This window comes from Sciurus carolinensis, chromosome 12 (assembly GCF_902686445.1).
Source record: "Sciurus carolinensis chromosome 12, mSciCar1.2, whole genome shotgun sequence".
NCBI lineage: Eukaryota > Metazoa > Chordata > Mammalia > Rodentia > Sciuridae > Sciurus > Sciurus carolinensis.
This window is the reverse complement of record NC_062224.1, coordinates 14,013,832-14,038,906: the sequence shown is the minus strand read 5'-3', so window position 1 is coordinate 14,038,906 and position 25,075 is coordinate 14,013,832. Positions and strand designations below refer to the sequence as shown.

The following is a 25,075-nucleotide window of genomic DNA, read 5'->3' as shown; positions in this document are numbered from 1 at the left end:
AGAACTTTGGGTAGACACCTCATAGCTTCATGATAATACTTTAACACCTGGTGGGTTTTTTTTTCCCCCCCTTCTTTCTGGTGTTTGAAAGAAGGCTTAGAAGAAAGCTATGTGGACCCTGGACACACGGGAAACTGGAAGTGACGAGCTTCTTTGAGCTCATCCCTTCTTCTGGTTTAAGTTTTCACCCCAGGTAGTGGAGCTCATTAGAGAGGCTAATGAGCCCTGCAGATTCAGTTATGATCAAGAGACTGGGTTTGACGGGGTAAAACAAGAAGACAAAAAAGTGAGACTAGGTAGCGCTTCTGTTGTGCCAAGCCTGGCGTCTTGTTCCTGATGGGAAAGATGCAGACACATACTACCTCGCCTTCCTCCTCCTCTTCTACCCACTTACCATCTGTTGGCATACCTGTCTTTTATTCTGAGATGCCAGCGTCAGGGTGGCTACTCTGGTACTTGGTTTTTCATCTGTCTCTCTGCTTCTTTGGTCTTCCTAGCTCTGCGGGAAGTGCAGGAGTAGATGACGCAGGGCCTGCAGGAGCCACTGCTGGCCAGTGCCTCTTCCTTTTCATGTCTCTGCAGCCCCTTTGAGGCTTCAGATGCTGGGTGTTCATTCAGTCAGCATCCGGCAGACCGCTGCTCACCCACACCTCTCTAGCTCTGCAACCCAGCAGCGAGGGACGCGTAACCCAGCCCTTCATGCATCCACTCGTTCCTCCAGGACCTTGGTGCTTCCTGTGCCAGGCTCTGCGCTGGACAAGGGGTCTTGGTGAGCAAGAGCTGTGGTCCCCACCTCAGTGGGCGGACAGAGCCCTGCAGACAGGAGGGCTTCATTCCCACAAGCCCATAGAAGTACATATACATGGGTGGGGATCTGAGTGGCCACGCTGGAACAAAGACAGGTTCCGTACAGCGGTTTCGAGCTCTTTTTAAAATCCGGAGCCCAGATGGGAGTTGCCTTCTCGAAGTACCCTGTGCTGGACCCCTCACTCGCTGTCTCCCTCCAGCACACTTCACGTGCTTCCTCCCGCTCAGGTCCAGCCCAGCTCCTCTCCCTGGTGGACAGGGGTCGAGGTCTTGCGCTTGGGGCATCTAATAACTGTCTGACTTTGAGTTTCCTCCATGACGTTGTGACAGACAAGCCAGTCAGGTAGAGTATGATGTCCCATATCACAGCAGAGAGTGGAAATACTGAACGTCGAGTCTTTCTGAAGCAGAAACAGGCCATCCCACGCACTGTCCCAGGTCTCCAGGCTCATGCTCAGCCACTCTGCTTCACTGAAAAGCAAAAGAGGCTTGAGCAGGGGGTGCGCAGTACACGCTGGGAGCTCTGAAGGCTGGAACCTCCCCCGCTTGCTCTCTGAGCCTCTGAGGCCCTCCTCGACGGAAGGACTGCGGTGGCCCCAGTCAGAGAATGTCCTGACCCCCCACCTCTGCCACTTCAGAGAGGTACAGTGACTCCTGGCTCCCCCGCCTTGCAACCTTCCAGTGGGCCTAAGCGGTTTAGAATCTGGCTTCAGGTGGTGTTGGTAGATTGTATTTCTGCCACAGGGTTCCTCCATTATGCTATTCCCTTCAATCTCTCAGTTTTGATTATGTTTTCCCCCCTACATTTGGTGAGTTTTGAGACAGCTTGTTTAGTTTCTCTTTCTTTTTACTTCTCTGAGTACTTTTCTTGGGAGCTGTCTTTTTAACTTTCATTTTTAATGAGAAAGACTTTCATGAGGAAACCTGGAGAGCCAGCAATCTGAAGCCACCTTCTCTGTGTTTGGAAATGAGGAGGAGGATGCCTGTTATTCCCCAAGGAAGCCGAGCGTCTGTCAGTGGAACGGAGGGTCGTTGGCGCTGAGGCAGGCGGAGGCTGGTCTCACACCAGGCAGCTCTGCAGGGAGTACTGGACAGAGGAAGAGTCTTGCCTCGCTGACACCCCATTAAGTCAGTCACCAAAATCCAACTCAGATGCACACGTGCCTCTTGAAGGTCTTCTGTTGTTTCTGTTGCTGCTGCCTCAAGTTAATGCCGGACATTAGCTAACCCATTAAGAATAACGCTCCGTGCTCGTGGGCACAAGTCAACCATAGCGCACACCTGGTCTGTGATGACACCCGATACTGTCTGGGAAGGCGGGGGAAAGAAAAGGCAGCAGGTTCTGCTGTTATGGCTCTTTGTTATTTTCCCACGGAGAAGACAAGTTATACCTGTTGAACTTTCTCATCGCCTCTCAGAATGGGATTCATCGTGATGAAAATCAGTAGCAAATGACTGCTGCCTCCCCACCCCCGCAATTTAATTTTGGGAGCAAATTCCTTAGTTTTTATTATTATTATTATTATCATTATTATTATTAAAAATTTTTTAGTTGTAGATGGACACATACCTTTATTTTCTATGTGGTGCTTGGATTGAACCCAGTGCCTCACACATGCTAGGCAAGCACTCTACCACTGAGCCACAACCCCAGCCCCTGTCATTAGTTTTTAGATGAACAAAACAGTTTTATCTAACTTTTGGGAGCATGTTGAAACTCATTGAACAAATTCAAAAACACGGTCTCTTGGGCACCTCCTATTGCCATTTATACCCTGGCTGCTCTGATTCCAGCAGGATGAAGTCCCTGGTTTATCAGTGCTTATGTTCTAGTGGGGATGAACCGAAAACAAACCAGTCGGCATGTTATAGTAGTGATAAAGTCATCGTGAACCGGCTGGAAATGCCATATGGGAGGGCGCCGTTGGGGAGAGACGTTCAAGGGAGGGAGGCCTCTCTGAGTAAAGACGCTATTGAGAGGAAAGACGAGCCATAGGGAGGTCCTGAGCACATTAGTCAGCTTTCTGTCACTGTAACAACACCTGAGATAATCAGCTTAGAAAGAAAAAAGGTCTATTTTGGCTCATGGTTTCATATTTCATAGAGTTCACGAGGTTCTAGCCCCATTGGATTGGGTACCAGGGGGGATGAAGGGAAGCAAGAAGAACCCATGGGTGTCGTTGAATCTGAAGGATTTGACCATCAGAGGGAGCAGAGAAATGAGGTGGGTGACGTGGATGCAGGATGAAGGGGAGTTGTTTTGTTGAAGAAGGGAAATGTTACTGCACATTAATGCGTTAAGGGAAATGAGGCGGCAGAGAGGAGGACAGAGACCGTGCAGGAGGGGAAGGTGTCCTGGTCATCACCAGATGCCGTAGCATCCCACGACTGGGCATCTTAAGACAAGTATCTGCTGAAGTCTGCAGGGTGGGAGTCCGAGGTCAGGTGCCAGCATGGTTGGGTCCTGGTAAAGAGCCACCTTGCTGTGTCCTCAGATGTGCTGCCCCCTGTCTCTTCTTGCAAGGGCATTAGTCCCCCTGCTGCCCCCTCTTGATTTCTTCTAATTCCCTCCTGCAGGCACACCTCCTAACACCATTGCTTGGGGATTAGCCCCCTACAGAGAAATCTGGGGAAGGACACACAGTCAGTCCAGAGCAGAAGGGAAAACAGCAAGGTAGAAAGAATGTTCTGGAAGAGGTTCAGGGCAGAGGGCATTTTGTGATGACGGGCCATGAGTTCAGAGGACATCATGACAGAGTTTAGGGGCCCAGTGAGGGGAAGTTTGAGATTGGGACAGACGAGGGGAAAACAGGAGCCACACGGAGGAATCAGATTCTGGGCAGGAGGGATGTCCTAGGATGCTGGGTTTCTGTCACGGTGCAGGACCAGATGAGAGTTCCCTGCTGGTCTTAGAACGGGAAGTGGGAAATTTCTGAACGTTCTACCTTCCTTTGAGGAGGGGCTCTGAATCAGATTGGTGCCGGGGGAGGGGAGGCCCCAGGAAGTGGAAGGCACCTGGCTTGCCTTCTCTCCAGGGGTCAGCTCACAGAGAGCGCCAACAGCGGTGGAGAGCAGAGTGACTAGGCAGAGGCGTCCCAGATGGGGTAAGGTGTGTCAAACTATTGTTACTATTAAAACTTTAGGAACTAACAAGTGAGAGGAAGATGAGCGTGGTGCTTATCAGTAGGTACTGTCTGGGGAGTGGACTCAGCACAGAAGCAGCACCGATCCCGGGACGCACACAGGGCAGCAGTTTTGGGGAGACAAATGGAAACACCCACTTTTAAGAGGTTTTCTCTAACATCATTAGAAGGTATGGGGGCCAGAAGGAGGTTGCTCTTTTAGCTCACAAGCACATCTTCCTTCTTTCAACTCTGGTGGCATTTCCACTCCCAGGAGTTTCAGGAGCGAGGCCAGGTGTGGGCAGCACTGTTGGTGTATTAGACCTTGACGCACAGTAGGGTAGGTGCCACGTGACTGACAGGGCAGCACCACAGAGCGGCTTCCAACCCCCGGACTCTCCTTGCCCAAAGAAGCCATTTTTTAAATTAACATTCTCTACTTACTTCTGGTTACAAAAATAAAATCTCTGCAGTTCACGCCAGGTGTCAAAGTGCGTGTCTTTCCGCATTTCATCCCTCTTGACTGTCTCCCTAAGACGCCCCAAGGGAAAAATGAGTGATTAAGTAGAGTATTTCTTTACTCTTTGGTTTTAGAAAATCTTTTTCATAAAATTAGCTCCATTCCCTCTGATTTTGAAGTTGAGGAGAAGAAATCTTTTTGGTCCAAGAGAGCCTTTGATGTGCCCCGATTTGTGCAGAAAGCTGGTTCTTGTAACCGTGGCCCCTGGAAAGCGGGCAGGTCCCTTGGAAGAGTGGAGGCTCCTTTTGGTCTTGCTCCTCTTTCTAACCCCTCAAGAGAAAGAATCTTCTCCCTCATGTTTCCCTGCCTCTGAAATCTACCCCACAGTGACCCGTCCCCACGGTCTATACCATTCTACAGATCGCACACCTGAGGCAAGAATCTTACCCACTGGGTCGGCCTCACTTGAGCCGGGGGAACCATACTTGAGTTCCAAAGTGTTTTTCTAACTTTGACACCTAAAGAAATTACTTTCTGGTAAGTGGTCGCCTGTACTTTCACCATTGTTGAAACGTCATGTGGTCTTGTTGAGGTTGGAGATACCACACTTGTGGTGTTCTGTGAGCTTTCATGAGAGGGAAAATGGAAAGAAAGCATGGAACCACACAGTGTCATAAGGCGAAGAGAAAAGAAAATTCCTATTCTGCTCGTGTAATCTTTTGAGTGGTGACATTGCACAGGGAAGGGAGGGTGAGGGGACAGGAGGGTCACGTTTATGGGGTGGCTCAGTCAGCCGAGCACCTCTGGAGTGTTTTCCTTTCCCTGCGGAATGACCCACAAGAGCACCCAAGCTTGGTGCTCCTGTCCTTCCCCCTCCCTCTCCTCCCCTCTGCCCCATGCCCTGACCACCCCCCACTTTCTGAACACACTTCAGAGCTGGTCGAGCAGAGGCAGAGAAGCCCTGGAGTATGCAGGACTGGCCCTCTGGAGGCACTGTGGGGGGTTACTCAGGCCCAGATAGATGGAGACCCCTGCCCAGATTTGCTCAGGAGGCCACTGGGGCCCTCTCCCACAGCAGTTTTTGTGTAGAGCTGGATTTGCCAGGTTGAGAGTTGAAGAACTACCACACAAACTCCTTTTTTTGAGAAATTTGGTTCTAAAAATGGGAGCTACAAAAACTCAAGGAACTTCTTAAGGAGGGTTTATTTCCAAAGATGCAGGACTAGAAACATAAATACAGGCCAGTGGGGATAGAGAGGGTTTGTCTTGTGGATCGACAAGGACTGTGGTGACAGCCAGAAGAGGGCTACCTTTGAGCACCTTTATAAACCAAGATGGCGCCTTGCATATTTCCCATGATATCCCTGTGAACTGGGCAGATGGCAGTGCCCCGTGTACAGAAGAGGAAAGTCAGGTAAGCATCATGACCAAGGACCTGTAGCTTCTAGGGGATGGAACTGTGATTTGATCCCAGATCTGTTCAACTAGAAAGGTTATTGCTTTTCTGCTGTAACCATTGGGGGAACTTGGATCTAGAGGTGTGTTCTGGGTACACTTCCTGAGCTCCAAGAATGCAGTGGGGCACTGCTCTCGTGTGACTTTCCGCTCTGAGTTGCTCACGCTGGTTTATTGGGCATATTCTTCGATGCTTACACCCAGGGCCCTGTTGGTTGGGGACAGGCTCCCTGCAACTCCCTGATCAAGAGCGTGTTGCATTGTATCTCACGCTCTGCAAGGGGCAGTGGTTCAGTTGAGCTCCAGGTAGTGACAGCCACTGCCCACTTGGTTATTTTCATGGGATAACTGCAATGCCCTCAGGTGTCCTACACCTGGAAACGACGAAGCTCACAGTTCCGGTGCTTTGTAGAGACCTTGTTGAATTTGGAGGTGAGTGATGTGATGTCAGGAAAAGCCGTGGGACAAATATTCAATATAGGATGCTTTTTTTATAATTTAATTGCTGCCTTTTCCCGGCTGCCTTGAATTCTGGCAGACGTCTTCTTTTCATAGTCACAAACTGCATTACGATAGCGGCAAAGAAAATGTAGCTCTAGGGTTTTCTCCGCTAATCACAATGAAAAGAAACGGTTGAAATTTTATTGTCTCTTGATAAACACTTTGTGCATTCTTGCAGCCAGTTCTAATTAAATTTATCTTAAACTCAGTTTATTAAATTGTACAGACAAGGAAGAGAATCAGATGATTATTCTAATACAGAAGACGTAAACTTGCCCAGACTGTCTATACTGCTTTGTGGCTTTTAGTGCCTTGACAGAGCCATGCCTTTGGTGACGGAGCCATTGGAACATGGCTCAGTGCCCAGAGGGTCTTGAGTTCCTGCTCTCTTCGTTAAAGAAGCACATTTTGAAAATTAATGGGAACATCTTATCTCCCCAGAGCCTGCTGTTGGGACTCTGAGACTGGAAAGGCCTGGTCTTTCTGGGAGCCCCACAGCGGGCAGTGACCACATCCTTATTTCCTCGGACTCGACTTGGGAATGAAGGGGGTAGTTTGAGGAAATAGGCTACTAGATGGTAGTACATGGTCCAGACTACCTTTAAAATATATCTCCAAGAGAGTTGTCCTAGTATTAAATGTCCATAAATTGAGCCAGGATTAAATGGATTTCAAATGATTTTTTACACTCCTTATAGGTGTCTGAAGTCTCTCCGGAAGTGTTGGCCTAAGCATATTGTCTCGGTTTTATTGGTTCCTTATGAAATGTGTCTTTTAAAAATAAAATGAAATTCTCTATAACCTGTCTTACTGAAGAGTACTCCTGTTGGGGAATAATGAACTGATTTTTGGAGGAAATGTTACATTTCTCTGCAACTAGAAGAGCTAATGAGTGCCTGCCCCTGTCTAGTGAGCAGTTCCAGCTTTCCTAGCAAGAGGGGTTGATTGGGGCACTCTTTCTTTCCCCCTTTCTTTCTTTCTTTCTTTCTTTCTTTCTTTCTTTCTTTCTTTCTTTCTTTCATAGTTAGACATGATAGTAGAGTCTATTTTGACATATTTGTTCAAACCTGGAGTATATCTTATTCCAATTAGGATCCCAGTCTTGTGGATGTACATGATGGTGGGATTCACTGCGATAAATTCATACATGTACATAGGAAAGTTATGTCAGATTCATTCCACTGTCTTTCCTATTCCTGTCCCCACTTCCTTCCTTCATTCCCCTTTGTTTAACCCACTGAATTTCTATTCTCCCTACCCCTTTGTTGTGTGTTAGCATCTGCATATCAGAGAGAACATTGAACCTTTGGTTTCTTAGAATTGGCTTATTTCACATCGCTAGCAGTTAGAGAAATGCAAATTACACTGAGATTTCACCTCACTTTGGTCAGAAGGCAATGATCAAGAAAACAAGTAACAAGGATGTGCAGGGAGAGGGGACACTCATACTTTGCTGGTGGGACTGCAAATTGGTGTAACCAGTCTGGAAAGCAGTATGGAGATTCCTCAAAAAACTAGGAATGGAACCACCCTTTGACACCTCGGTGTGTATCCAAAGTAGTTAAAATCAGCATACTAGAGTGACGCAGCCACATCAATATTTATAGTAGCTCGATTCACAATAGCTAGGCTATGAAACCAACCTCTGTACCTTCAACAGATGAATGAGTGTGGACCCTTCCTATCTCTGCATGTGCGTCAGCCGGTATAATCTGCAGTGTTCTGTCAGACTTCGTGTTAACTTAACACAGTGTTGGGTGAACCCATCTGAAGTGCCAGGTGTGGTGTTCTTGTTTCTACAGGAGTGAACACAGTTTCTCTTCATCGTGGGTTTCTTTTTCCCAACAGGTTCTTAGCATGATAATCAATGCAGCCTACAAGCCTGGAAGGGTGTTAAGAGAATTGCAATTGGTGGAAGATCCACACTGGAATTTCCAGGAGGAGACACTGAAAGCCAAGTAAGTACTCTCAGTTCTGGGACACAGGGTTTTTGCTAATTCGTTGCTACTTTGCCTGCTGTTTTGAAACTTGTCATTCCTCACTTTGATATATTTTATAAAACTAGAAACAAACCCATGAATTATCATTCTGCAGGTCTATGTACTGCATACAGATTTATTGGCATTTTTGCTGGATGATACAGTTGCCTGAAGGCTCAGGATTTCTAAAGTGAAATAGGGATTTGCTTACATGATTTTTTGTTATACATTCAAAATATAAATTTATTGTGTTTCTGAGCCCATAGATTATTTGTTCACGTGGAGAAACAGTTATAAAGAAAGAATACTTCTTGCCATGTTCATTAACAACTCTTAAATATTTGCTGTTATGAAGAGTTTGCATAAATGCAAAGGCTCTGACTCTGGGATTTGAGGATTTTTAAAGATGAAAGGAACTTATGGATCTGTTTAGTTGGAGTTAAATGAAGTGGCAGTGGGCTCAGGGTTGACATGTAGTTGGATAACTTTCCTTTCTTTGGAAGCAGGCCAATTGGAAAGATGAAATTTTTCTTTGCTTTTAGTTTCTTGACCTCCAAAAACAAGAGCAGAAATGGTATCAGTGTACTTGAACTTGGTTGTTGAGAAGTTCATAGAAGAGACTAATTTTCTCAGGAAAGTTTGATGTTCAAAAATTGCTTGGACTTCTCGGGGCTTTTAATAATCATTTATGGATAGAGAATATCTTAGTGGTTGATCTCCTTTTAACAGTGTCCTAAAATATTATTGATATATAGCATTTAGGAAATGATGCTTCTTTGGAAGAATGAGCCTCTTTTTGATGTCTAAAGTTTTAACAAGGTGTCTGTCACATTCGTAGTGAAAATGGAGGGATTCTTAATAATTTGGACGGCCAGCAGTAGTTTCCTGGGTCATGAGCTCGCTGCTTTTCCACGTAGCTTCTCGGTCACTCATTCCATATTCCCAGTGTCCCATAGAACAGCTCTATCATTTTAGGTTCTGCAAAAGTCCCATGAGGGGTAGTGAGAATCCGCCAAATCACAAGGGCTAAGAGGATATGTGCAAGAACGGAGAGGGCTTATTTGTGTGAAGTGGCCTGCCAGTGAAAGGTTGTCACTGCTTGTCATCATTCCTTCATTCCTGAGAGACTCACGTGAGCCTCGTTTGTAGCTCGGAGAAAACCAAGTGCTTTCCTGTTGAGTATTCCTTTCTTTCCTGCTTTCTCAGGGGGACACCAGTCACTGAAGCAGGTTTTCTCCTAAGGCCTTGTTAGTGGCGGTGGCGGAAATCTTGAGTATTGATACAGAAATCCTTTCTTCTTGTTTTAAGTCTTTTCTGTACGATCCAGTGCAGTCCAGACCCGCCTAAAGGTTACAGAAAATAGTGAAAGCGCAAAGACCTTCCATTCCAGGAGAAGTTCCCTGCTTCTAAATCAGCCAGAAACTTGCTTCAGACACCAGAGTGACAGGGAAGAGTTCATTTTGCAAGTGTTGGCACTTATTTTTATGTTACCAGGTCGATCAGAGCTTTTATTAAATCCAGCCTGATACAATCAAAACAGACGTGGTGAAATCCAGCGCTGCTGAATCGTAAAGGCACCGTATTACCTACCGTATCGGAGATGACAGCAAGTTTCATAGCAGAATCTTACGCAGCAACTTATAATGAGGAGATGTCTGAGTGGGGTTTCAGCTGTGTGATCCTAGCAGCGTCTCCCAGCAGCTGCTAATGATGACAGGTTTACAGTCAGCAGGGGCCTTCCTGTGACAACCCTGCATGTTGAGTCACCTCTTTCCTTCTGATGGAAAATGACAACATTTTAGATCGTGACAACTTTGCTCTTTTCTTTGGTGGAAACCGAAGGAGAGTGAGCTGGCTTCTTCCCCTCCAAGCTGAGAGGCAAGAGATGTTTTCTGTCTTGAATAAATTAACCGAGCAGAGGGCTGACCTGCATTTAAGACATCCATTGTCTTAGGTGCTCTTGGGAGCTAAACTGTAATGTTACGAAGAATGTCTTCAGGAAGTGAGGGCCTGAGACAGTCTGCAGGGCCGTGTGATTGCTGTCAATTAGCGTCTGGGACTGCTGATGGTTTTTTCCTTAAAAAAAAAAAAATTATCTGACAAGGTGCCTTTGAAAAGGTTTTGACCTGCAAGTATAATAAAAACTAACACAGTCATAGACATGTCTTTGGCAGTTGGCTCTTATTTATCCAAGTAACCATACCTTTCACAGTATGAAGGAAACTTGCAGTATTTGAACATCACATGCATTAGCTTTGCGTTGCTGTGACCAAAATACCTAACAGGAACAACTTAAAGGAGGAAGAGTTTATTTTGGCTCATGGTTCGGTCCATGGGCAGCTGACTTCATCACTGTGGGCCTGAGGTGAGGCGGAGCATCATGGTGGAAGGGCATGGAGCAGGAAAGCTCCTCAGCTCCAGGAAGCAGAGAGAGAGCAAGGTGCCAGGGACAAAATATAAACGCCAAAGGCAAGTCCCCAGTAACCTACCTTCCTCCCGTCCACACCCCAGCTGCCTACATTTATCTCCCAGCACCATAGTCCTTTCACATTATTAACTCACCAATGGGGTAATCCACTGATTGTTACAGCTCTCAGAATCTGGTCATTGCACTTATTGCTGTGTTCCTGCATTATCCCAGACATGAGCTTCCGGGGAATACCTCACATTCCAAATCATGACAACCTATAAGGAAGGACTCTCTCTCATCATTAGTCCTCAGCATGGATCAGAAAGCAAAAGTGTAGTCAGAGTTGTATGAAGGGAAAAGTGGGTTCTGTGTCATTCATTTACGCTCTTCTGAAAGAGAAAATTTCCTTCTTCTGATGAATTTAGGAACTCTAAACTGACCTACATTATTTTGAATTTAGGAGAAATCTAGGCAATACCTTAGGGGGATTTTAAAATGCCTTTCCAACTCCATGTACCTAGAGACATTTAAATATGTTTTTCAACATGTTATAGAATCTTCTTGTGGAAAAAAAGACCATGTTAGCTGTGCTTTCAATGCTTTTGAGCTGGTTGTTATGAAAGCCAGGTAAAAGGCCTACCAGATTTTTTTCCAGTCCTTTATTGCAGATATTCAGAATATTTAAAGAAAACGTGCTGGTTATCATTTCAAGTAAATTAAACTTCATGGTCACTTAGGCAAGGAGATAAAGTCAGATTTTTACTTAAAAATCATCTCATCTAAAGATGAGTCATGCTCAGCTCTGGAAATCTATGGTTTCTTCCTTTTCATGAACAATGACTAATTTTTTATGTACTCTTGTTTATTTGCCCTGTCTTTGGCCTTTACTCAAGCGTGTATTTTGCGAACAGTGAGCTGTAGCACCAGGCTATAAAGTGGTTTCTGTGAGAAGGGCTTCCTCAACTGTTGATCTGTGCTCCGCTTGCTCAGGCGGTGTGGTGCGCTCCCCTGGAAATGTGTGTGGGGAAACCAGCAGCTGGGCCAGTCTGATGCTCCCTGCCTGTGTCCTTAAATTCTCCTGGTTGTGTCATTGTGTGTCTGGTTCAGACTCAGAACGGTTTAGGAAGTTCTGAATGAGTCTCTCCTAAAATAAACCCAGTACCCCATTTACAAATGGCACAGAGCTCCCTCCCAGTCCTTGAAACGCAGGCAGTGAGAAGGAAAGAAGACATTTCTGAGCTTATTTTGTATTATGAGGCTGAAAAACCAGAATCCCTGGAGAGGGAGGATTAAGAAGGTGCGACCATGAAGGAATTCAGGACAGGCCTCTCCCCGTCCTCTCACAGCCTGCCGAGCTTCCCTGGTTCTGCAGGGTTATTAGAGGTCCCTCCTGTTGGAGGACCTGAACTCTGTGGAAGAGCTGGCCTTGACCTCCGCTCCCTCACCCCATCACTACCTGAGAGGGTTTGCTAACCGCTCCTGATAAGGGCTCATCCTGGATGTGAATGATGGAACCTGAGCTGCACTGAAGTTGTCCCTTTGGGCTGTGCTGTCACTTACCAGTGGATCCTTACACATCCATGTTGGTAGGAAGGAGAAGTGACCATTCAAGCTGCCACTCCTCTGGCTCCCTGGTCCTGTGCCCCCTCTATTCCCGCCATGTACCCTCCTACATGGAATTAATTCCCTGCTTCGGTTTGGACATCCTTATTGATGTCAGGGAGGAAAAGCCTTCTCACCTACCCTCTTAGGTTCAGTGACTGGGATCCTGTGGATTAAACAGGCAACCGAGGCGAGGAGAGGACCGAGGGAGTTGATTGATGGGTGCCGAGCGCGTGCACGGGACAACTCAGGAAAAGCTCAAAGGGGCGGTTAGAATTAGGGGTGTCTGTAGCCTGCCTCAGGAGGGAAAGGCAGCAGGCAAGGGAGGCTTCTCTGCAAGAACAAACAGAGTTCTTCGAGAAGGAGAAGTTGTTGTGTGAGAGAACAGAGCGGAGATAAGAAAGTGCGAGATAATGCTTGTTTCTGCGGGTGCGAGTGGGCTTTTCATCTTCAGGCCGTGGAGCCCCTCCAGACGGGGCGTTAGGGTGGGTTTACTCCTGCTGTCCCTCTGTGAGTGGAGACCACCCCAAAGAGGGGATTTATGGCAATCCTCCTTCCTCAGAAGTTTTTGCCGTCAGATAACAGAAGCTCCCAGAGATTTCTTTCTGTATCTGTCCGCTTAACGTTATCTCCATAGTTACTCTGGGGTTCCAAGTGGGCCCCCACACTGACCGAGGTCAGCCATAGCCTCTCCTTATATGCTCAGTTTGTAGTGAAAAGGAGATGACTTTCCTGCTTCCAGAATCTTCCAGAACCTCAGCAATGTGAAAGGGCTAGGAAGAGAGGGTAGAGGAGCAGTTAAAAAATGGAGCAAGAGCCCCTGTCTGAGGACTGTGGGGCATAAAGGATCTCCTAACTGGACGCCTCCCCCTCCTCCCGTCCTTTCTGTCCTCCTGCTGGTCACGATCCCCAGCCCAGTGATCCTTTATGTTTCTTGCATTTTCCTTCCTCCTTTGGAGATTATTTCCACGGCAGCCAGTCCTCTGGTGTCGGTCTCTTAATATTCTCCTCCTCCCTCCTCTTCTCAGGACTTGGAACGTGTGCTGTAAAAGTTTATCTGCACACTGCAGAGCCTTGCTGGGCCGGGTGGCGAGTGGCGGCGTGTTCTTCCCCCAGGATCCACCGTGTGTGGGGGAGGTGTCAACATGTGTTCTGGGCTGTCCTTTGCCCATGTCCTGCCTAGAAAACCAGGTGTTCATTTTTAAATTATCAAGTTGACAGAAAAATTACCAACACAGAATAAAGGTACTATACTCTCTCCTGATCAGTTTGAAAATCAATTGTGGCAAGCCGTCATGTCACCCGCAAAGACTCAGTCACGTCTTTGCCCTACTAAACAAGGGCATTGTCCTATGTGATCACAGCTGGACAATTAGTACTGGCACGGCACCACTGATCCTCGAATTTTCTGGTTCTCTAGTTGTCCTGGTGCTGTCCTTTGTGGCAGAAGCGTCCAGATGAGGGTCACGCGTCACCAGGCGTGACCTTGCTCTCCAGTCTCCTTCCCTCTGCGGTGGTTGCTTAGACTCTCCTTGGCTCTCACGGCCTGGGCGTGTCTGAACCGTGGACCACACACGGTGTGAAGTCCACTTGGATCTGGGTTTCCTTCATGCTGACGGTGGGAGTCAGAGTGTGCTCCGGGAGCAGGAAGATCACATAAGAAATGCTGCGGTCTTTGGAGCCTCTTACCTGGTGGCACAGCGTTTCAGTCTGTCTCATCCCACTGGTTTACTCCGATCATTCAACGAGGCGGTGTCTACACTCTGCTCCAACTCAGGTCATCTGTGGGGAGATACTTGATGCTGTTCACCATCAACTTCCAGCTCATTGGTTTACTTCCTTGGTGGGATCGGTGGATTGCTGGTTACCCAGTGTGTTATCCTCCATTATGATCATGACTTATTTTGATGTCAGGTTGCCTTGGATTTGGCCAGTGAGAGCCGCGTGAAGCAGGCTTCTTTGTCCCTTCAATGTATCTCTGTCATTCTTTGATAAACTTTTTCTTTCCCACCCAACAAGATGTTCAGAATATATCTTCTTTCCTGTCTCCAGTTCTGGAATCAGCCATTTCTCCAGGGAGCCTTGACTTTTCCTTGGGGTTGGGTCATTATTGTTGCGGGGTGAGGGGGTTATAAAATGACCTCTAGAACCTAAGACCTGGCATTAGCTATCTATGCTCACTGTTCTTAGGGTGTTGCTGCTGTGGGTTCTGTGAACAGAGCTAGGGTGTTGATGTACATGGGTCTCCCTGTATATGGGACATACACACATACAGGCATGTATAAAAACTTTATTTATTTCTGTACTTGAGTTGGGAGTCCCCAAGTCTATGTCCTATTCAGAGATTCGCTGCAAGGAATCACAGGGCTTGGCATAGCGTTGTACACGTACCTAAGATTTATTACAGCAGTGTAGAAAGATCATAAGGAAAATGGACACAGGCAGAGTCTGGAAGAATCTCCTTGCTCAGGCTTCCTCATGGGCTCTTCCTCCCATTGGAGAGCACACTCCTTCCCCAGCATCAAAAATGCAGAGACACAGGGGTGACGTTGCTGCCCACAGAGGCCTAAGCCCAGCATTTTTATTGGGGGTGGCCACTCAGGCACCTTCTGCCTGGCACATACCAGATTCCAGAGTCCCAGCAGGAGAGCAGGGGTCCAGCCCTTGCCACGTCGATCCCACTGTCTAGTCACAGGGAACCATTCTCATCACCTCAGAAGCACAAGGCCCCCGATGGGAACCAGCCCTCCAAAGGCAGCAGCTCTGGCCTGCCGTTGCTAACCCTTGCTGGAGGCGCCTTCCGTTCCAGGCCCCAGGCCCCTTCCAGCACGCCGGCTTCATCCTGTCCTCCTTCCTTTGCCATCTTCGCCCTCCGCTCCTGACGGTGGAAACCCGACTCAGGCCAGCTTCAGTAGACCTGTTGGTTCTTTACTTCTTCTGGCCCCAGGCCACCCCAGTGTCCTCACCCCTTTGCTCCCTCCTCAGGTGGACTTCTACCTGCGTGCAGATGGCCTCCTCTCCACCTGCTGTCTGCTTTCTGCCTGTCCCAGGCTGGGTGCCTCCCACATGCAGGTGTTTTGGGACCCACCCCTTTGAAGGAGGGGAGGCAGCAGAGTTGGACAAGTAGAGAGATGGGCAGCTCAGAAGCTCTGGGGTTAGAAAGGCCCTTCATGACAGTCCTGAACCAGGCCCTTCTTACCTCTCCAGGAGGACATGGCTGATGGACACCATCCCAGAGCAGGTGGGGGCAAGGCAGCTTTTGGCAGCTTAGGCAGACGCTATAGAGGCTGCACTGAAGCCTACTGCCAGCAGCCCTTGATGAAGGGGGTCCTGGCTGAGCAGGTGGGCTGGCACCGCCTGGGCACCCTGGCCCCCAGATATCATTGTGCAGGAAGGGCAGGAGAGAGGAAAGGCCATGTTATCTGTTAGCTGTGTCTAATTCTCATCAGCCGGCTTTTCTATTCATGGAAATTTTACTAAAACACATCCGCTGGGTCATCCCCAGTTTGAGAGGGAAAAAAGCCAGAAAGCCACCCTTTTCCCATTTCCCCCAGGCGACTGCCTCCTTTAGCTCCCTGCATCCCTCTGATGTGCCACGGCACGTGTGTCCCTTGTGACTCAGAGGTTGGGCAAACTGAAGTATCTGCCACTCTTGGAGATCTCCTGCCACAGTTTGACGTCTGACCTGGTTTTTACATTTCTCCTGCTTTTATTTTTTATGTCTTATGATTTTATTTCTCTAAGAGACTTTAAGAATCTTGATATTGAGCTCTTTTAAACAGAGCTCTTGGACCACCAAACATGTCTTGGATAAAACTGCAAGGAGAAACATATCCATCCACATATCCACAACATGGGGGAGATACCATGTTCACAGTTTGTGCTGGTTATGGGGCACAAAATCTGTCAAAAGCAAGAACACCCCCGTAGAGTCCTAGAGGCCCTCCTCTGGGGTAGGGAGGGGGAATCCCACTGGGTTCTACAGTGGGATTGATGGAGGTCTGAGAAAAGTCAACAGTCGTGCAAGGCTATCGGATTTAAAGCACGATTTTATCTACAAAGTGTTGCTTTTTTAGTTCTTACTCCGTGGAAAGTCAAGCTTGGCACATCAGAGAAACTGGAGAAAAAGGAGGGCAGAGGTACTGGGATATTAAAGATCAGTGAATAAATATAAAGTACATTTTTTCAAGTTAAAATTATTTTTTTAAGTGATTTATTGGGGGAAAATGAGTTTTTCCAGACTCCAGAAAAACATTAAAAAAAAAAAAAGCTGAAATACACTCAGTAGCAGTTTTTCTGTTTACGTCTATTACCACATTATTCTTTTGTGAACCAGATCAAGGTTCTAGAACTTAATTTTTACCAGCAAGTCACGGAAATGACGGTCTCCTTGTTTTAGACTCAAATCTCCTGAAGTTAACCGCCTGCTCTTCCTGTCATGGACCAGCAGGTACCTGAGTGTGAGAAAGAGCAGGAAAGGTGAAGATTTCAGGTCCTCCCCTTACTGGTTGGCATTGAAACCCACCTTAGAGGTTGATTCCTCTTGATTTTGGTTGTTTTCCCTAAAATTAGCACAAACGTTGTCTGCCAAAGCTACCAACCACTGTGTACTGTTTTTCTGCAAAATAAGTTACTTAGGATTTCAACTTGAAAACCGGGGTCCACATCAAGGGCAGAGCTTTGTGGGCACAGCTGTCCTGATGCAGCCACGTCAGTGGCCTCTGTGTTTAGTGAGAGTGAACCAATCAAAGACCAGTGGTCCCAGGCCACCTGGAAAGTTTAGCATTATTTTGTGCCCACGATTGCCTCAAAAATGTATGGAAAGGTGATCGAAACTGATTTCTAAGTGCTCATGTTTCCAGCTGGGCTTCATATCACATTAAATATTTGGATGAAGCCCCCAGGACCTGTTTATAAACCAAGGGTTGTCCCCTCTGCCTTCCTTAGATGTGTGGCTGGTCATTGCAAATGCTTTTCTTAGGAGAAAGGTTTCTTTCCTGCAGGTGAAGAATAGCACATGATGACAGGGTCTAGATTTGAGAAGCATCCACACTCTTCAATCCCTTGTCCTCTTTGTAGGCGGGGAAGAGGGAGGAAGGACAACCTGGATTTGTCATTATGGTTAAACAACATCCGTCGCCCTTTCCTCAGTTGTCACCAGATCATAGGGAGGACCTTAAGAGACTAGTGAATATTTTAAGTATCATGGCAGTAAAGAGGGCATCTCTGTAAGCAGTGTTAGTTGTATTGTAAGATTTCCACACCACTAAATCAGTTCAATGTAAGGATGAAAGGGCTTGGAGTTTCTGGGTCTCCTCTTTCTGGTGCCTTGAAAACAGTGTTGGGAAAACTTCCATATGTCCACTCTGCACTGGTCTCCCTTGAAGAGAAGAGTAAAACACTCAAGGATGCCCTCAGAGAATCATTGCAAAATGTAGACCAAGAAAGGGCAGAGTGCACAGCAAGCTGCAGCTGTGATCAGGGGAGAAGCAGCTTTGTGGGTGACAAGCTGTCTTGGGGTCCCTGTCCTTGTCCCTCCCTTTCCTCTCTGCGGTTGTATGAGCCCAGCTGCCCTAACAATAACCCCCAGCTGAGTGCTGTAAGCAACTGACACTCATTTTCTCATAAACCTGGGGGTGGGGAGGCTAAGGTCAAGGTGTCAGCAGGGCAGGTGTCCCCTGAGGCCCCCTCTTTGTCTAAGGGATGGCCATTCTCTCTGCGCACACCTGTAAAGTCTCTTCTTCTCAGGTGGATTCCAGCCTGTTTTTTGGGGTCCATCCTGTTCACATGATGTAACCTTAATTTCTTCAAAGGCCCCATGTCCTTTAGGGCTTTAACATGAGTTTGGAGGGGACCTTAACAAGTGTGGAGGTGTCTTAGGTGAGGTCCTTCAGTTAAATTTGCTGCTTTTCTCTCCCTTTCTACTTTTTAACTGGAAAAAAAAAAAGAATTTTGTTATTCCTCCTATACAAATAAAGACTCTTAACTTCCCGAAGGCCTCAGTGGAGTAAAGACCGATGGCCCCCAGGCCAGCTCTCTGAAGATGTACTCTGGGCCCTGTGACCTCGTCCCCTGACTAACTTGGTTAAGATCGGAGTGCCCGAGGAATGGCTGAGGGTGTGCGTGTTCAGACAGGTCTGGATGTGCTGCCCAAAACTAAACTGTGGTGGGAGGGATGCTCTAGAAGCTGTCGTAGTGCACAGAGCAACCCCTCACTGCCCCATCGTAGACAGGGACAGGAAAGGTGACTGACCCGCGAGGTGTGGGGAATGGCTTTGCTCTTTCCCATTGCTCCATCTTTGCTCCTGACACACACAGGCTTTTCTGTACCTGTTGGTCATTCGCCTGAGGCCCATCCTGGTTCTGGGACCCCCCAAAGCCAAGCGCCATGGAATCCTTGTGTGGTCTGCTCAGCTCACGGCTGTGCTGCAGCGGCTGGATTTTGTTTTTTGTTTTGTTCTCATGAAATCCATTGTGTTTCTCTCCTTTTAAATGTGACCTTGCTTACCTATCACCATTCCGCACAGATGCCACTTATGAATAATGGAAATTGTCCCCCATTTCAACAGTGCGCTATGCAGTCTTGGCAAAGATGTCATTTCAGTGTTCTGAATTTACGTGGTGTTTCAAAGCAGAGTCATGAGCCCATACGCACTTGGACTTTTCAAAACTGAAATATAGCAGCAGCAGAATATCCTTTAGATTTCATTAACTTCATTTTGAGGACCACGACGGTTAGGTACGTATCAGACCCTACTGATGTTTGGCATGAGGTTATATACAGCACAACGAGAACTAAATGGAAATCCTTGCTGCAGATTTAGCACTGTTGCCACGTATTTTGTGCACACTAATGAGCATTTCTTAGAAATATTTTTGTGAGACTGTAAAGAAGTATATAAAAGCCAATAAAATGGAAACCACACACAGCATCGTCGTTGGAGAACGACGTGGCTGCTTTTGGAATATGCTCTGCAGAATAGGTCTGAATAAGAATTTGCTTTTTTTAACTATTGCTCTGCCTTTCTTATTTTCTAGGTACAGAGGTAAAACGTACAGGGCTGTGGTCAAGATTGTACGAACATCTGACCAAGTGGCAAATTTCTGCCGACGAGTTTGTGCCAAGCTAGAATGCTGTCCAAATCTGTTTAGTCCTGTGCTGGTTTCTGGAAACTGCCCAGAGAACTGTTCCATTCACACCAAAACCAAATACAGTAAGTACGAATGATGAAAAAACCAACAACCTTGGTCTATAAGCTGGAACTGCAGTGTAATATATTTGACGTTTGTTTCATTTTTAACTTTCTGAAGTATCCTTTCATAGAAAAACCCTGGAGATTTCTTTAAGATTCACTCAGGCAGATCCTCTGTAAGAGAGGGATGGGGTCAGTTCAAAACAAGGTGGATCATCATCTGCAGGCTTTGGAAAAGGAGAATGTGGGTACCATCTTGAATTTTCCTTGGATCCACTGACTCCACGGCTCTGAGACTGGGAGAAGGGCACAATAAACTGGTGATTCATGATGCTCAGGAACCCAAGTCTATGTCTTGTCCTCATGCCAAGAAGCCAACTGGGTCTTTCGATACCTTTCTTCCGCGTCCTTCTTGTGGCTGGCTTCTCCCCTGCTTAGACACACCCTCAGCACCCTCTCTAGGCTGTGATGGAGGATTCTGGAGCAGCTCTCCCCTTCTTTGCTCCCATCTGCCTTGGCCCCCCTTCCTACCTCGACATGGAGCCACTTTTCTGACTGTTAGCATGTGCCTCTGCCACCCCCATGGCATTCAGTGATCTCTGCCGTGGCTGGTGGTCAGTCTCAGCCCCACGCTTCCTCTATCCTGGTGGCCTTCTCCACGCTGGCAGCAGCTCCAGACACCTCCACCTCTGACACCTCAAGCCCTGAAGACTCGGATCCACAACTTCTGAGCTCCCCTCCGTTCTCTATAATCCCAGGGGCAGTTGGCTCTGCCAGCTCACATTCCAACCACCTACCAGAGTGTGACAGGGACCCACACCGTGTGTCCAGTACTCTGTGAGCCACAGCCACCTGTGACTCGTCCACTTGGGTGTGGGAACCAGGAATCTGGACATACCTGAGACTTTGCTCACGGTGTGTCTCTCTGTGCACACCCATGTCTGCCTTCCACTCCCGTTAGGTCAGCTACGCTTGTTGTGATGATCCCATTTCAGTATGCCCGTGTGGTCTCAGGTGAGAGCCGAGGTGGGTTCTTGTCTTCAGCTTCCTGAAGAATTCACCTCCACAGCCAGTGACTTCAACTGTGGGAAGGCTTCACTGGCTACCAGCCACTCCTGACTGAGAAATGACGAGGGTTGAACTTGGCTTGAATTTTAGCTGACACGAACTGTGTTGTACTTCCACACAGGGAACGGGAGGGAAGGAGCAGCTATTACAACTCAATTAACTATGGATGAAATGAACTTGAAGATGATTCTGGATCTGGTTTTACTAAACTTCAAAATCCCGAGATTCAAGTCATCTTAGAGTGAACATTGCTACAGATGGAACCTGAAATCCAGTCAGGGGAACTCAGAACAGTGTTTTGGTAGAATCCAGAACAGCAGGGGCAGGGGTTGTTCAGTCTAATTCTAAAAAACCCCAAAATGTACTGGTCTCTGGTTGCTTTCAGTAAAACCAGTTCCGACCTCTGCGGCCTGCTTCTAAGAGGCTACACCAAACCTGCTTGGGATTTGGAGTGTGAGAGCGGTTTATCCTTCCCTTCTCTCCTCTCTTTCCGCCTCTCCCCATCTAACTCCTCTCCAGGACAGTCCCCTCCCCTCTTCTTCTCTTCCTCTGTCCAGGGGTGTGTGTGTGTGTGTGTGTGTGTGTGTGTGTGTGTGCAGCCTTAATTTTTAAATCCTCTTTCTCCCATAGCCTATTATTATGGAAAGAGAAAGAAGATCATTAAGCCCCCAATTGGGGAAAGCAGCATTGAGAGTGGACACCCTAAACCAGCCCGAAGAAGGAAACGACGAAAATCCATTTTTGTGCAGAAGAAACGGAGATCTTCGGCTGTGGACTTAACCGCAGGCTCTGGGGAGGTACCGTCTACTTGATTAAAAGCACCTGCTAACGTGGGGGTTTTAAGGTGTGGCCCACCCTGGCGTGTGACTGCTTTACAGAGAAGGTTGGGGCCGAATGGATAGAAGCTCAAAATAAGTCCCCTCCTCATCTGGTGAGCACAGCCTAGCTACTTTAGCTAGGAAAGGGTCACCGAGCACTGTCCTTGAGACCGTGGGCTGAATGTCAGGCCTCCTTGGACAAACCTGGCACAGGTTTGCACGGGCTGCCCTGGGGAGTAAACGGAGCTGGGGCCACCCTGCTGTGCTCGGCGTCCCATGCCACCCACCTCCACACTTACGCTTTCCTCTTATTCCCAGGAAAGTGAAGAGGAGGACGCGGACCCGCTGGACGAGGACACTGCGAGCGAGGAGACTGGCTCCGAGCTCCGAGATGACCAGACCGACACCTCGTCGGCCGAGGTGCCCTCCACGCGGCCACGGAGGGCGGTCACCCTGCGTGGTGGCCCAGAGCCCGCGCGGCGGCCGGTGGAGAGGGCGCGCAGGGGCCGTGTGGCTCAGGCCACTCCTGCGGAGGAGGAGGACAGGGGTCCTGCGGCCAGGACAGAGGGCACCGAGGTGAGTTCACAGGGCAATTCGGGAAAACCCGTTTAAAGTATGCAGTCAGGCAGGGCAGTGACTTAGGGGTAGTCCCAGCTTCCCAGAGGCTGAGGCAGGAGGATCCAAGTTCAAGGCTAGCCTGGGCAAGTTAGGGGGACCCTGTATCCAAATAAAAAGGATTGGGATGTAGCTCCATGGTGGAGCCTCCTGGGTTCAATCCCCTGTTACCAGCCTACCAACCAAACAACAGATGGAACACAGCAGCTGTTCCAGTGAAGCACCCAGTTGGGGTCAAAAGGCTTTGGTGTCACCTCCGCAGAGCGAGTCCTGAAGCATCAGAAAGGAACCAGGGCTGGAGGAGCGCCCTCTTTTCTGAAGGGCTTTAACTCTGCCAGGGCTTGTAGTCAGGAGGGGGCAGGGCCTAGTGCTCCAGGTCCCCTGAACACTGGGCATCCCAATCTCATCTCCACGTCCCCTGTTTCTGTCCTTGCATCTTGCTTCCTGCTTAAGGGTCACCTCTGTGGTGTCATAAAATGTGTACCAGGCTTCTGCTAGCCATATGGCAATTGCTCAGGTGGTACGTGTCATTGGCACCACCCTCACAATCACCTGGGGACAGCTGGCTTTCTTGTGTGCACTTTTTCCCTGTAGCTTATGATTATGATAAAAGAAAGATCAGTAAGTTTAACACCCTACACCAGCCAGAAGGTGGAAAGGAGCAAAGTCCCCTTAGCATCCCCTCCCTCTAATTAGAGATGCTTCATCCATAAGCAGGTCCCAGGTTCCCTGACCTGGGGATTCAGGAGGGGCTGTCACTGTCTAAGCTCTGAAGGCACAGGAGTCATTGCAGGTGCAAGGGAAGTTGCCCCAGGCACAGTTGCAAGGAAACTCCCCAGAGACAGTTTCCATGGCTTGTTTGGTTGCCCAGTGAGTGACCCAGGGTGGTGATGACTCAGGTCCAGGACAGTGTTAGAAAGGACCCCGCCCACCACACAGTATGCAGTGACTGTCTCCTGCTTCCTTCCCCTGCAGGAAACCAAACAGGAGGAGGAGGAGAGGCTTGTCTTGGAGAGCAACCCATTGGAGTGGACGGTCACCGACGTGGTGAGGTTCATTAAGCTGACAGACTGTGCCCCCTTGGCCAAGATCTTTCAGGAACAGGTAAGGTGACTGGCTGCGTAGTTGTTGGTTCATGTGAGACTCCAGATCTTAAAGGAGCACTCCATCTTACCTGGCTTCTTCATGGCTGCCAGGTGGGGATGGTTGTTTCAGATGCCCATTTGGCTGCAGTTGACATCTGCGAGGGTGTTCCTTGGTGCTGCTAGGCAGGTGTGGGAGACCTGACACCCTGTGTCCCAGAACTTGGTTCCTGCTCCTCACTTTCTCACTGACCCCATGGGGGTGAGACTCTGCTGATGCACCAGGCAGGGCAGGGGCCGGGGAAGTGCTCTTAACTGACAGGTGAGGAGTGGTAGTACGGCCCCACCTTCCGTCTACATTGACCCCACAATGGTCGACTTGCTTTTAACTCTCCAGCAGGGATGAAAGTTCTAACTCTTGCTTGGCTTTCTCAGAAGCCACCTTGTTGGGGTGTTGGGGTCCTGGTTGCAGCCTGGCTGGACCGGAAGTCAAGACTGATTGCTGGGATTACCTGGTGGGGAGTGAGCTGGGCCAGATTCCCTGTGGCCTTTTCCTGCAGAGTATCTGCAAGTGTTTTATCAGCACCTATTGGCAAATCTGGGTTTCAAGCATTTTTGGCTCTACGTCTTGATTATACAAGATATAGAAGCAAATAACAACCACAAAAATAACCAATAAACTCAGCACCATGTCTTTAACTCAGGTCCCCAGGGTCATAGACAGTCTTCCCTATTCGTTCCAGTGTTCAGATCCCTTCTATTTGGTTTGTAGATAGTGGTCAGGGCATTTGGTTCTGATTGGCAGGAGAATAGGGAAATGTGTCTACTGGACCTTCTCTGAGTAGAAGCCCCTATGTCCATTGTGTTCAGTTTAATGATCTTTCTATTTTCTTACCTTCTCCATTTCTTTCATCACAATAGAGTTTAAAACTTACAGTATGATGAAGGACAAATGTACAGATCCTTGATGCAGTCTAGACCTGAAGGGAGTTTATAACATAGCACATGCAGTGATTGTAGTTAGCTAAAACAGCAAGACATGCCACAGTGCATGACCCGAGAAAGAAAGGCTTTTCATTTCCATTTTCCCCTAAATTAATGTGAAAGCAAATTGCTACTGTGTGCACAGACCACCTTGCATCATTCTGCTCTGGCCTTGTCTAAAAAGTTCAAGTGTAAGCCTGTGGCTCAATTAGTTCAAATCCTTGCATTGTTCCACGGCATAATCAATATTTGTCTTTTCAAAACTTGTGTTAAAAAAATACTGTTTTCCACATAATAAATTGAAGATATGTTTATCCAGTTTATTTTTAGATTTAACAAACTGATCGTCTAGAAAGAGAATTTTTCCAGCATTAAATCAGAAAAATAAAAAAGGGTCTCTGGTTTCCCGTGCACCCCAGGAATTTCCCACTTTTCTCCCAAATCAATGTTGTAATGAATTGTGCAAAGCAAATTAATGCAGTTCTCAGCTCCCTCACAGAGGGTAGTTCTGGACATTCAGACTTCTCCAGAATAGTCCAGGAGGTGAACCGATCCACTTCTGCAGACGTGCGATAAGTTCATGCTGAGGGAATGAATGGGACAAGATGGGAGGATTCCCTCGGGCCTTCTGACATTCACTGACAAACTGGGAGCAGCTTTTTTTGACCTAAAGAACCTGGGATAATGACCTTGTCCCTCATTACAACACACAGAGAGTTTTGTGTCAGAGTTTAGATGACAGGGATTTTCATGATAAGCCACATCTTGTTCTTAAAAACAAAAATAAAGCAATAGGAAAATCCTGTGATATTCATTGCCTAAAGCAACATTTTTTCCAGTTTGGTATTTATTCATAGTGGCACTGGAAAAAAAAAAAAAAACATTGTGTTAAAGTATATGGCAAATGCCAACTATAGAGGTTTTAATATGCTAATGTGTATGTTAGCTCGTGTGTTTTTTCAAGCAATGTTGATCACCT

The 25,075-nt window shown here is 47.7% G+C and overlaps 1 protein-coding gene across 4 annotated transcripts in view; it reads left to right on the top strand.

The window, feature by feature from the left end:
* Sfmbt2 (Scm like with four mbt domains 2) overlaps positions 1-25,075 on the top strand; it is a 214,084-nt gene that overhangs the window by 174,589 nt on the left and 14,420 nt on the right. For all 4 annotated transcript variants that reach the window (XM_047520981.1, XM_047520979.1, XM_047520980.1 and 1 more), the window contains 5 exons: positions 8,194-8,303; positions 19,375-19,550; positions 21,228-21,394; positions 21,734-21,991; positions 23,006-23,134. In XM_047520981.1, the coding sequence (XP_047376937.1) occupies positions 8,194-8,303; positions 19,375-19,550; positions 21,228-21,394; positions 21,734-21,991; positions 23,006-23,134 (840 nt within the window). The remainder of the gene's footprint in view (positions 1-8,193; positions 8,304-19,374; positions 19,551-21,227; positions 21,395-21,733; positions 21,992-23,005; positions 23,135-25,075) is intronic.